The sequence below is a fragment of the Erigeron canadensis genome, chromosome 1 (assembly GCF_010389155.1).
Source record: "Erigeron canadensis isolate Cc75 chromosome 1, C_canadensis_v1, whole genome shotgun sequence".
Classification (NCBI taxonomy): domain Eukaryota; kingdom Viridiplantae; phylum Streptophyta; class Magnoliopsida; order Asterales; family Asteraceae; genus Erigeron; species Erigeron canadensis.
Genome location: NC_057761.1, coordinates 52,610,070 through 52,622,195, shown reverse-complemented (window position 1 = coordinate 52,622,195; position 12,126 = coordinate 52,610,070). Strand labels below are relative to the sequence as shown.

The 12,126-nt window shown below is 34.9% G+C and overlaps 3 protein-coding genes across 4 annotated transcripts; 1 reads left to right on the top strand and 2 right to left on the bottom strand.

The window, feature by feature from the left end:
* The first annotated feature begins 1,187 nt into the window (after nucleotides 1-1,187).
* Nucleotides 1,188-3,329, top strand: LOC122603289 (3-ketoacyl-CoA synthase 11-like). Its single transcript, XM_043775961.1, has 2 exons — nucleotides 1,188-1,355; nucleotides 1,457-3,329. The coding sequence occupies exon 2, from the start codon at nucleotides 1,578-1,580 to the stop codon at nucleotides 3,129-3,131; it is 1,554 nt and encodes a 517-aa protein (XP_043631896.1). The 5' UTR covers nucleotides 1,188-1,355; nucleotides 1,457-1,577; the 3' UTR covers nucleotides 3,132-3,329.
* Nucleotides 3,330-3,670: 341 nt separating this feature from the next.
* LOC122585887 (protein NLP6-like) lies at nucleotides 3,671-7,237 on the bottom strand. Of its 2 annotated transcripts, none has more exons than XM_043758002.1 (6): nucleotides 6,983-7,237; nucleotides 6,632-6,890; nucleotides 5,374-6,079; nucleotides 5,230-5,277; nucleotides 4,366-5,065; nucleotides 3,671-4,231 (listed from the first exon to the last, which is right to left on the bottom strand). In XM_043758002.1, the coding sequence occupies exons 1-6, from the start codon at nucleotides 7,143-7,145 to the stop codon at nucleotides 4,041-4,043; spliced, it is 2,067 nt and encodes a 688-aa protein (XP_043613937.1). In that variant the 5' UTR covers nucleotides 7,146-7,237; the 3' UTR covers nucleotides 3,671-4,040. The 2 variants fall into 2 exon arrangements, with proteins under 2 accessions (XP_043613937.1, XP_043613938.1); XM_043758003.1 differs by having other exon boundaries at nucleotides 6,632-6,881.
* On the bottom strand, nucleotides 7,154-9,290 carry LOC122585888 (protein NLP7-like). Its single transcript, XM_043758004.1, has 4 exons — nucleotides 9,023-9,290; nucleotides 7,920-8,413; nucleotides 7,777-7,824; nucleotides 7,154-7,684 (listed from the first exon to the last, which is right to left on the bottom strand). The coding sequence occupies exons 1-4, from the start codon at nucleotides 9,195-9,197 to the stop codon at nucleotides 7,154-7,156; spliced, it is 1,248 nt and encodes a 415-aa protein (XP_043613939.1). The 5' UTR covers nucleotides 9,198-9,290.
* Nucleotides 9,291-12,126: the final 2,836 nt, after the last annotated feature.

The following is a 12,126-nucleotide window of genomic DNA, read 5'->3' as shown; positions in this document are numbered from 1 at the left end:
CACGTATTCCCGCAATAGAAGCCAAGAAAAACGTAGATCAAGCCTCAAAAATAAAATAAAACATTTAAAAATATTTAATGGGGTATTTATTTTTAATAAGCTTTTTGATCAAATATGACATCATAAATGGATAAAAACATTTTAAAGAAATTTGTAGACATGACACATTTATACATATTAGTACTTATTGCATTAATAAAACATAAAAAGACATTTATAATATTATATAAAAAAGAATTTACTTTATTTCTAATAAAAGAATAAATTTGTTGACATCATAAATAAAATAAAACATTTAAAAATATTTAATGGGGTATTTATCTTTAAAAAGCTTTTTGATCAAATATGACATCATAAATGGATAAAAACATTTTGAAGAAATTTGTAGACATGACATATCATACTTATTTCCAAAAATAATTTAAAAAACAATCTTCCTTTATTATATATAAAGATAAAGATATTATAAAAAAAATAGTTTTTTTTATTTTTGGAAATGTTGAAAGTTACTCTATGCGACATGACAGAAATACCCCTTACTTATTTTCTAAATCACCTTATTCTTTAGTTACTAATTTAATTACCTTTACTAATATACTAAAAATACTTTTAATGAAATAAATACACGTATCTTAACTCTTGAAATATATACACTAATTATAATCAATTAGATTTACATCAATAACTTACACTATTAGTCGTCACCGCCACCATTCATCGCCGCCACCCGTGATCACCGCATTGTCGTCGCCACCGCCGCATCGCACGGGCACCATGCTAGTTTGTTATAATCTTTATTCCGTAATGTTTCGAAACATAATAAAACAACTTTCCACAACACTAACACTAAACTATATGACATTTCATAGCACAAGTCTTTTGAATTATTGTCAAATACGAATAATAATGATAATGATGGTCTTAAAACAAAAATCAAACACCCCATATGCCATATCCACATAATATTCTCACTTTACAATTCGAAATTATCCAAGATGCCTCTAGCACAATAGATAAGAACCTTGTATTTTTCTCATCATCATGGATTTGAGCTGTCAAATCTATTTTGTTAAGTAAAAATCTTATATCTCCACTTATTATTTAGGGTTTTACTTTTTCAATTAAAAAATTAAATTAAATTCTAAATAAGTTATAGGTATAAATTACAAAAATAATTCATTTCCACCCCCAGAAGGCCACAAGCCCACAACCCAAATTCTATTTCTCAAAATTCAATTTGACAACCACAAAACAGCCAAGATTCTGATATTCATTCCCAAAATTTCAAATAAATAAATACCCTAAACCAGGCTTTCAGCTTCCATCCCATCGATCACTCCGCACATCTTCTTCAGGTTAGAAGATTTCTCATCTGGGTTTCATTCATTCTCACATTTTAATTCTGGGTTTTCATTATTTACTCGTAAAAATCAAATCTTGATTTCCCATTTTGCAGGAACATTCCCCTTTATTTTAGATCTTGGACCATCTTTTCTTTCTTGAAAAAGCTTTGATCTTTTGGTATTTTTGTATAATTTGTTTATATATTGTATAATTTTGATTAAGATTTGAGAAAAATGAGTGAAGTAACAGAAGTCAAACCATTGATTAAACAATCTTATTCGTCATCATCATCTTCTTCAAAGCTTCCTGATTTCAAGAAATCTGTTAAGCTTAAGTATGTAAAATTAGGATATCATTATCTTATAACTCATGGAATGTACTTATTTTTATCACCTCTTGTTGTTGTTCTTGCTGCCCATTTATCAACTTTTTCGCTTCAAGATGTTTATGTTCTTTGGGATCATCTGAGGTTTAATCTCATTTCGGTTGTAGTGTGTTCGACCCTTTTGGTCTTCTTCTCGACCCTTTATTTCATGACCCGTCCTCGACCTGTTTACCTAGTGGACTTTTCATGTTATAAGCCTGAAGAAGAACGGAAATGTACTCGACAAATATTTATGGATAGGTCGACTGCAACTGGGTCGTTTACTGACCAAAGTCTTGATTTTCAAAGAAAGATTCTTGAAAGGTCGGGTCTTGGTGAGTCGACTTACTTGCCTGAAGCTGTCCTTAGAATCCCTCCTAATCCGTGTATGGCAGAAGCAAGAAAAGAGGCTGAGCTTGTGATGTTTGGTGCTATTGATGAACTCTTGGCAAAAACAGGTGTGAAACCTAAAGATATTGGGATTTTAGTGGTGAATTGTAGTTTATTTAATCCAACGCCTTCTCTAGCTTCCATGATTGTTAATCATTACAAACTTAGAGGGAACATTCTAAGCTTTAATCTTGGTGGAATGGGTTGTAGCGCTGGTTTAATTGCCATTGATCTTGCTAAGGATCTTCTTCAAGTCAACCCGAATTCTTACGCATTGGTAATGAGCATGGAAAACATAACATTGAATTGGTATTTTGGGAATGAAAGATCGATGCTCGTGTCAAATTGCTTGTTTAGAATGGGTGGTGCTGCGATCTTGCTCTCAAACAAAAGTTCTGACCGAAGGAAGTCAAAGTACCAACTAGTCCACACAGTTAGAACACACAAAGGTGCAGATGAGAAGTGCTTTTCATGTGTCACTCAATCAGAAGATCCAGCCGGGAAAGTTGGAGTTGCATTGTCGAAAGATTTAATGGGAGTAGCTGGTGATGCATTAAAAACCAACATCACAACTTTAGGCCCACTCGTGTTACCAATGTCAGAACAGCTGTTATTCTTTGCAACTTTAGTTGGTAAAAAGCTATTTAGAATGAAGATCAAGCCCTACATTCCTGACTTTAAGTTGGCTTTTGAGCATTTTTGCATTCATGCTGGTGGGCGAGCGGTACTTGATGAAATTGAGAAGAATTTACAGCTTTCCGATTGGCATATGGAGCCATCAAGAATGACACTTAACCGATTTGGTAATACTTCAAGCAGCTCACCATGGTATGAGTTGGCTTATTCAGAAGCAAAAGGGCGGATCAAGAAAGGAGATAGAGCATGGCAAATAGCTTTTGGGTCGGGTTTCAAATGCAACAGTGCGGTTTGGAAAGCGTTAAAGACTGTTAATCCTACAAAAGAGAAGAACCCATGGATGAGTGAGATTGATCAGTTTCCTGTAGATGTTCCAAAGTTTTCTGCTTTAAGTTAAATTTAATCTCTAATTTTATTCCCCCCCAAATTTCTGTGTTATTATTCATCATGGGTCTTAATGGATCTTTGAGTTTAGCGGGTCTATGATTCAATTTCGTGTTTGTACTGTGATCACACATCTTCTTTCATCAAGGGATGTTATAATTTTTTGAAGAATATTTTTAGAACTTGTTTGATTATAACTTCATTTAGTTCATATTTGATTGATCACCTGTTTATTGATGTATTTATATGTTTTAGTATCTGCGTAGGATAATCGTTGTATAGCTTTTTAGCTAGATGGTGGTACTGGTTTTTTTTCATGTCGGTCTTTGAACGATAAACTAGCAATGACGGTTGATGCTTTCTAAAAAGAGAAATGCTAGGGCGAGTTTTTAATCCAAGTGTTTGTAACCAGTTTATGAAATACAGAGATAGGTATATAAGCAATCATACTTTTATCCGAGAGTCTACTCATTTTAACCAAAAGTTTGTATCTCTACACCAAAGGGTTTCACAATAAGGGTGTTTTGGCACACCAAGTAGAAGTCGACTATAGACAAAGAAATGTCTAACCCCAAAGGTTAGAGATTATCTATTTCCAATGTTCATCTATCCTAATTGATGTCCCCATCATAAGTCTAGTCCTCAAGTATCACAAATCCAATCCTCCATATCAATTTATCCATCAAACATACTTTTCAGGATTTCAATTCCAAACCCCATGAGATTCACAAAATCGGGGTTTGTCGACCATAAACCAATACATTTTCAAGGAAAATTGTTCTGTCCAAGCATCATTATTATATTAAAACCGATAGATTAGACGATATAACCATATCAATCAAAATCTGATCCATCGGCAGACAATATCTAAGGTTATAAGGTGTTCACACACCACCCTGATTATAAATCTTTTTGCAATTAATTAAGAACAAAACATTGAAAAATAAACTGGTAGTAAGCGGAGGACTAGACTTGATGGCAGCTCATGCACTTTGGATACAGAGCCACTACAGCCCAAAGAGTCACTACAGCCCAAAGAGTCGGTGTCAGGGTCCACATCCGATTCAGAGTCAGTTTGACTATCGCTCTCAAAATCTTCCAACTTTGCCAACTCTGAGACACCAACAAAAGGAACCACATTAAATTTGACGTTTAATGCAAAGAAAGGAAGCATAATACACAATGTGAATTATAAAAGATGGAAACCATAATTTCCCTTCACAATTGCATAATTCTAATTGACTTACCTATTATTACGGGTTCTGTTTGTGAAAATCTGTTTCCTCGAAGAACCTTGAAAGACGAGCTTTCAGAGCCAACATTCTGTACCTGTAATTCATCACCAAGTTGTGCACCAGAAGCAAACTTGAAGCTTGGCAAGCACATCTTTAGTGTCAATAAGAGCGACTCCAACAAGATGGAATGGTTTCGGTTTTGGGACCATAAGAATTCAAATCCATAATCAACAGCTTGTCCAGTGTGGGTGCTCCTCAAGCATAAGGCAAGGCCGCTACATGTAATCACGGGACAGAGTATTCCAGATAGCCTATTTTCCCCTTTGTGGCTTAAAAGATCTTCGCAGAAGCGTGCTTCATAAGTTTGAAGAGTCTTCCCAACAAACCCCTCCCCAAATTTCATGGGAAGCACATCACAGGTATCATAGTATTCATGATTGTCTACAAAACAATCAGAACCACCACTTATACAGTCGGTAAGATAACCGCAAAATTTGACCACAAACGTCCCTGGCTGTTTCATTTGATGATGAGTGTCATCCTCTTTTGTCTCTTTGTGAAAAGGAGATAAAGGCGAAGAGGGGTAGCAGCACAGATTATTGACACTATCGTCACCAATCCAGACTTGAGCAAGATTCAAATGCAGTGATTCACAAACAATCTTCAATGCCGCTTCTATTTCATCTTTGACATGATTAAGACAATTGGAAGGCTGTGTATTGTTCGATGAGAGTTAAAAAGGATATGTAATTACATACATATAATATCCAATCACTTTGTAGTAGAACTAGGTACAGTATATAGAAAATATATATATATATATATATATATATAAAAAAAGAGAAGCAGAAACAGGATTTTGTCTTGTTAATTTACCTCGTATCGCAGGCGTTGTTGAACATGATAAGTGGTTAGACCGACCCCCTGCACACAATGAAAAAAAGCATATAAGCTGTAAGCAACCCTAAATTCATTGAAAAGTCATTAGCACAACATGAATAGAATTTTACTGACAAGTACCTTAAGTGCAAGTATCAACTTTGGGAGAACTAGAAGATGACCACCCGGCTTGATACAACACTCAACGACACCAACACAAGATCTGGAAATCCTTTCATCAGAATCAGAACTACGAGGGAGATGGTGAAAAATAGGGAGCAATATCAAGCAAGTCAAATCACAATAGAGAGCTTTATCCACCAATGGACTTCTCCGCCCCTCCTTGTCCAACGTCCTGATCTCCTGAACTACCTCTGGAAAATGGGACAGGAATGCAGTGGTATGGGGACCACCATCATCAATTTGATAGTTGATAGAAAATAACCTATACTCACATATACAAGGATCGTCCAGATCCTCAAGGGCAAAAGGTTGATGGGAACTTGAAAGAAGTGCATGCAGTCTGCTCGATGAAGATGATGATTTGGTTTCATGATCAACAACGGGTGCCCAAAACTGAATCAAACCATGTATACGAGGTGTATAAACCCGACAAAACGCAGACTTTATCTTTTCGTGAATTGCCCCCCTGTAAATGACTTTATCTTTTACAGGATTCGTTTTGCTCCAAAAAATCCGTCTACAGGGAACCAAATCACACACAATGCTACCAAGTCGTTGTGTTGGAAACTTTTCAACAAACCTCAGCAGTTGTTCATCATTCATTGTGCCCTGATCATTGGCGGCAGTTTGTTTGTAGCTAACTATCTCCGTCTTTCCAGTAACACTATTGAATGATCACGTATAATAAGAAAAATTAGAGGGAATTTCTACTCTACGTAAATTTCCAACTTCTTTACAGCAACATACATGCGTTTAACTTCTAGATCCAAATCTAAAAAACGGTTGATGGAATTTAGAACAACACAAATGGTAGGCCTTGATTAATCTGGTATTCTGGTATCAGCTTGCTAGTTAAATAATTCAACATCAAAAAATTTAATAGAACTTACTAATCCTATTATTATAAAAGTAATATATATAACTATTATAATAATAAAGCTGACCAGTGAGATGGAAAAAAACAGAGAACGGCAATGGAGGAACACAAAGAACTTAAAGTAAATTCATTTTACGACCAATTAGCTGTGACAATTATTAACTCCGAGAAGCAATTACCCTTCCCATGATCTGCGGTAACATGGATTATACATTTTCAAGGAAAATCATTGATCTCAGCATACATCATAACAGCAGTCAGCAAATATCAAGACCAACAATCTTTTCCAAATAATTAAAAACAAAACATTGCAACTAAAGTGGTAGCAGAGATCTTTACTTGTCAACTAGATGCGTGGATTCACTTGATGGCAGCACGAGCACTTTGGATGGAAGCTCAGTGAGACTTGTCTTCGGGAAAAAACGTGCAGGGTCCGAGTCAGAGGTACTCAAACTGTCAATTGATGTGAACGTCCCTCCACATTCTGTTGTTATGCTCCAGACCATAGGGTCCGAGTCAGAGTCAGAGTGATCCTTGCCCTGGTATAAGTCGCTAAACTTCCTCTTTGCAAGCTTTTGTTTATGCAACCCTGGCACGCCTACAAACATTGCATTAGAGTTATAATGCAAATGAAGAGTTGGATAACTTATGTAGGGAACCAACCGGTAAATAAGCTCATGATTACATTACCTTGTTCATTGGATGCTTTAAGTGTTTGTGAAAACCGGTTTCCTTGGAGAATCATGAAAGACGAGGTTTCACTGCTACCAGGGGTAGAATTGTCAACATCCAGAACACGTAACTCATCACCAAGTTGTGCACCAGAAGTAAAGTTGAAGCTTGGCAAGCACATCTTTAGTGTCAGGAATAGAGACTCCAACAAGGTGATATGGTTTCTTCGGTTTTGAGGCCATAAAATTCAAACACATAATCAACACATTTTCCAGTGTGGGTGCTCCTCAAGCATATGGCAAGAGAGCTACATCTAGCCATGCGGCAGAGAACTTCAGGTATCCACTTCACTGTGAGTTGGGAAGAGTCTTTGCAGAAGCGTGGCTCGTGAGTTTGAAGTGTCTCTCCGGGAAGCCCTTTCCCCTTACGAAAGGGGAGGACGTCGCACGTATGGTAGTAATCCAGCAGCTTAGCATGGTACGGATTGTCGGGATGTTTACATCCGGTAACATAACCACAGAACTTGACCACATAATGTCCTGCAGGTTGTTCAGGATGATCCTCATGCTCCATATTATGAAAACCAGGAGATGAGCAGGACACCTGATTGACAGCATCGAGATCTATCCAAACTTGAACAAGACTCAAATGAAGTGATTCACAAACGATCTTCAATGCCTCTTCGATTTCAACTTTGGCAAGATTGATGCCATGGGTAGGCTGTGCATGTTTTGAATTAAACGAGAGAGTTATAAAATTACATTGGGACATATTAATGATATCTTCGTAGTAGCAATAGGTAATGATTGTACCTCGCATGGCAGACTTTGTTGAACAGGATAAGTAGTGAGTAATACCGGCTGCAGAATCAGGCAGAAGCAGCTAGTAAGTAGATGAGCTTGATTATGTGGATCAAAAAAGCATGGTATAATTGATGAGAGAACCTAACAATTACCTTAAGTGCAAGTACCAGGTCTTGTAAAGCTTGAACCACAGTATGAAAGTCAGACGTGTTGATACAACACTCAACAACACCAATACAAGATGATCCAGGAGGGTAAAGACAAAAAACGGGGAGCAGTAATAGAGTATCAAGACCACAGTCGATAGCTTTATCCACAAGCGGATGAGGACCACGTCCCTTGTGAGCATAGGTCCTGAGATTCAAGACTGCCACGGAAAAAGGGTCGCGGAACACAGCGGCATGGGGATCATGTTGAAGACGGTGGTTGATAGAAAAGAGCCTGTATTCGACAAGACGAGGGTTGCCAAGAACGTCGAGGGAAAAAGGTTGTTGGGAAGTGGAAAGCGGCAGATGCGATGGTCCGGTTTCATCAACGGCGGGCGCCCAAAACTGAAGTAACCCATTTAAAGGAGCCGATTGGAACTGAGTAAACGCACGTTGTAACGTTAGGTGAAGCTTCGACGTCCTCAGAGCAGCAACGTCATCTGCATCATCATCAATAACTTGTAAGAAAATCGGTCAGTCTGGGTGTGCTCATATAAAACAGAAGACATGTTTATGAAACAAGACACAGTTGGATGATGTGCGACTATTTAGTTAGTGGAACATAAGAAAAATAATCTAGACGTAGACGTTGATGATTAGTAAAAGTGTCTTGTGTAAGCATACTTATAATTAAAAGCACAAGAGACGGAAAAAAAAAATCCAATATGTCTATTGATTATTAACTGTCACTTATTAGTAAAAGGGTTTACGAATCACAGAAGAAAACACAAGCAAAAAGCAAACCAATACTTATTTTAATAAAATAAATATATATTTAGAAAAATAAAATATCTCATGTCAGATATATAGTTACATAGGTTCATGTTATATCTTTTAATTAGTATATAAATAATTACAGAGATCGATCAGGGGAAATATTACGGAATTGTGCAATGTGGTGACAAATTTATACCTAAAAAGTTTTAAAATTTATATAGTATCTGGGAATCAGGTAAGTCATAATTTTTTTATACCTATCCTGATAATAATAATAATAATAATAACAAGAATATAATATTAGTGAATGATAGAAAGTGTGAGTAACTGACCGGAACAAGTTTGTTGGCGGGTCCAGAAAACACGTGTACGAGAGCCGTCATCAACAACGGTGGATTCAAGAGGTTGTTGATCGGCCGGAAACTTTGCAACGAGCGTCGATATTAGTCGTACCTCCATGGCTTTTCTCATCTTGTCCATCCTTTTCTTTTGCATCTTCGTTGTCATCTTTTCTTTTCTTCTTTTCAAGAATTATGAATGTGTTTCCGTTCGCTTCGACTGATTCTAATTTATTCATCTCTCTATGTATATATATATATATATATATATATATCTAAGAAAAAACCCTAATCTATCCGGAAAAAAAAAGGGGGGGAAAGGGGAAGGGGGAAGTTACAAGTTGTAAGTAACTTACAACTACAGTATTTTGGGTGGTACTGTCAAAGTGTAAGTAAGTGTGAAACGGAAACCTCCCTTCAGGTTTATTCAAAAGATTACACGAATGGTCCTCCCTTTTCTTTTCTTTATAAAGAAAAAAAAAATATATCTATCTATGAATCTTATAAAAAAATAGTTAACCAAACTTTTTAAAGCCCTCTTGCAATCTAAAACTATATTGAAAAAATGTCACATAGGATTTTATCTTATTTGTCAACTCCATATTTTTTTAAAAAATAAACTATATATTTAGAAAAAAAAATGAACTTATATATATATTAATTAATTAATAAATATATTGTAGAAATCTAAGATATTCTCATTAAATAAAATGATATCTTCTCTTTAACTAAAAAATCACGTCTATACCTAATGATATTTCATCATCTTTTTTATTCAACATTACATAAAGTTCTTTTCCTTTTTTTTATGATGATTATATGGAAGTTTTCAAAACTATATGAATATACAAAAATAAAACAAATAAATAAAATAAATTAAGTGTAAAAAATAGATTTAATTAGTTAAAAGATAACATCGAAACTCATAAATCTTAACATTATATTAACTTCACCTTGAATATATGTTCCAAATTTAAATTTTTTTTTTAATAAACAATATCCTCTTTTAAATATAAAAACTACCTTGGTGTATACCTTCTTCTTTGTCAATAGCCGGTAAGTACAAATAAGATGGGTTTTATGGTAAACATACAACTAATTAATACACTTTAACAAAAATCCTTAGGGTTTCGTTTAGCAAAACCCAAAAAAATTGAGTCATATAAATTCAAGTAATTGTAAATCACCCGGAGTCCGAGACCTACCCCACCCTTAAACCAAATTCTACATCATAATTTTCTTTTTCTTTCTCTTTTGGAACGGCACATTCTACCTCTTCTGGATTAGTCAATTAGATTAAACAAAAATTAAAACCACCATGGTGTTGATAATCCATTTCTAAAAATCGCAGCAACACCTTCAAATGAATATAACTGTTTTACTTTTTGAATGTTAAGAAGAACATTCAACACATAATGTCACACCCCACCTTAGGCGGAATCGTAGGATATGACGAAAAGAAATAACATAGCACATGGAATTTATAATAGAGTTATACTAAATGAAATCCAAATAAATGTGATTCCTACAAGCGGGATAAGTCTAGGCAACACGCCTCAAATAGCAAAAGAAGTGGCAAATAGTATTGAATGTTCAAATGCAATCTAGGAGTCCATGAATGATCTCTTTACTGGTCTTCCTAAAGTCCTTATACTCAGTCTCCTTAAGCATTGTTATTACCTGAAAATGAATGCTCGAAAATGTCAACATAATGTTGGTGAGTTCGTAGGTTTAAAGGAATACAAATGAATTTGTTGTGCATGATATATGAGGTTTGGACAATAGTGTAAATATAAACATGTAGCATCCTGTATGCAATCCAAATACTGATCAATGTCATCATAGGTATCCAACAACACAATCCCCATCACTCCTGCCAACAACTCAATCACACGTTGTAATACCAACAACTACCAGCTGGAGTATATAGTTGGTCGATAGATTTCAAATAGTCTTCAATAGATATCAACAGACATCTATTGCATCATAGAATCAACACAAACAAGCTAGCATACACATTTCATAATTACACATATTTGTCCAAGAAAACAAACAAGTTTTGGCACAACTAGTAAAGAAATGAAAAGTGTTTTGAGCATCATTTTCCCCCAAATAAATAATATAAAAAGGGGTCACGAAACTCACCTCAATCAGCAAGCAGTTGTGCAAAGTCCAAAAGATCACTAGAATCTACACAACATATACATTGACAAGTTACAATTATGGACATGGTCAATAACCGTCCATTGTAACCCGCATTTGATGATATACATATATGGATACTTTCAAAATATTCACAATTGATTTTGTCATGTATTATTAAGTTACAAGTCACATAACTTAATATAGTGTATTTGTTTTAATGATGTACCATTGGTTTTTACAAGTTCATATTCACTAAAATTTTTGGTAACTTTATCTATTTTTATTAGGATGAAACGAACAATTCAAGTTTTCAAATCTTAACTACTGTAACCTTAGAGTGTTATAAACTTACATGAATTTTTACTTAATTTATTTCGCACGTTAAATATTTTTAAAAATTCCATAATCACATACTAGTCAGAAAATTCACTGTTTGCGCGCAGAAAAGTTTTATAAAAGTTAAGGGCCTTCAGAGCTTCAAAAAAAATCCAAATTTTTACTGTACACTCTTAACATTTTAAAAATGTTTCTGGAAAAAAATAATCTCCCAGTTCATAAAATCGACCAAGATATGACTATTTGAAATCAACCTAAATCTGTTCGAAAAACTCAGCTTTGCGCAGTTTTGTTATAAAATTCGTTTGAAACCTTAAACTTCATATTTTTACACGAAACCAATTCCACCAGAAAGTAGACTTCCTGAATTTAATTTTAGATACCAAAAACGTGACTTAACCATCTTCCATGACCAAGATACGACCTTTCAAAGTTAACAAACCGAATCTGTCCAGATTTTGAAATAACTCAAACTTAGTGTTTTAAAGACTACTACAACTAATATACATATATAAACTTTCAAATCTTTCCAACACCTATTTACATCTGTTATTATGATTTCCATGCCTTCATAATTGAATTTCTTTAATTACATTAATTATTATGCTAAAATAAAT

Excerpts from the sequence above, each read along its gene's own strand:
- LOC122585887 (XM_043758002.1), bottom strand. The coding sequence starts at position 7,145 with ATGTGCTTGCCAAGCTTCAACTTTACTTCTGGTGCACAACTTGGTGAT. Across the intron at positions 5,278-5,373 it reads AGTTGATACTTGCACTTAAG|GGGGTCGGTCTAACCACTTA; the intron begins GTACTTGTCAGT and ends CATTGTGTGCAG. Across the intron at positions 5,066-5,229 it reads AACAACGCCTGCGATACGAG|CCTTCCAATTGTCTTAATCA; the intron begins GTAAATTAACAA and ends AACAATACACAG.
- LOC122585888 (XM_043758004.1), bottom strand. The coding sequence starts at position 9,197 with ATGACAACGAAGATGCAAAAGAAAAGGATGGACAAGATGAGAAAAGCC. Across the intron at positions 8,414-9,022 it reads CCGCCAACAAACTTGTTCCG|ATGACGTTGCTGCTCTGAGG; the intron begins GTCAGTTACTCA and ends ATGATGATGCAG. Across the intron at positions 7,825-7,919 it reads ACCTGGTACTTGCACTTAAG|CCGGTATTACTCACTACTTA; the intron begins GTAATTGTTAGG and ends CTGATTCTGCAG.
- LOC122603289 (XM_043775961.1), top strand. The coding sequence starts at position 1,578 with ATGAGTGAAGTAACAGAAGTCAAACCATTGATTAAACAATCTTATTCG.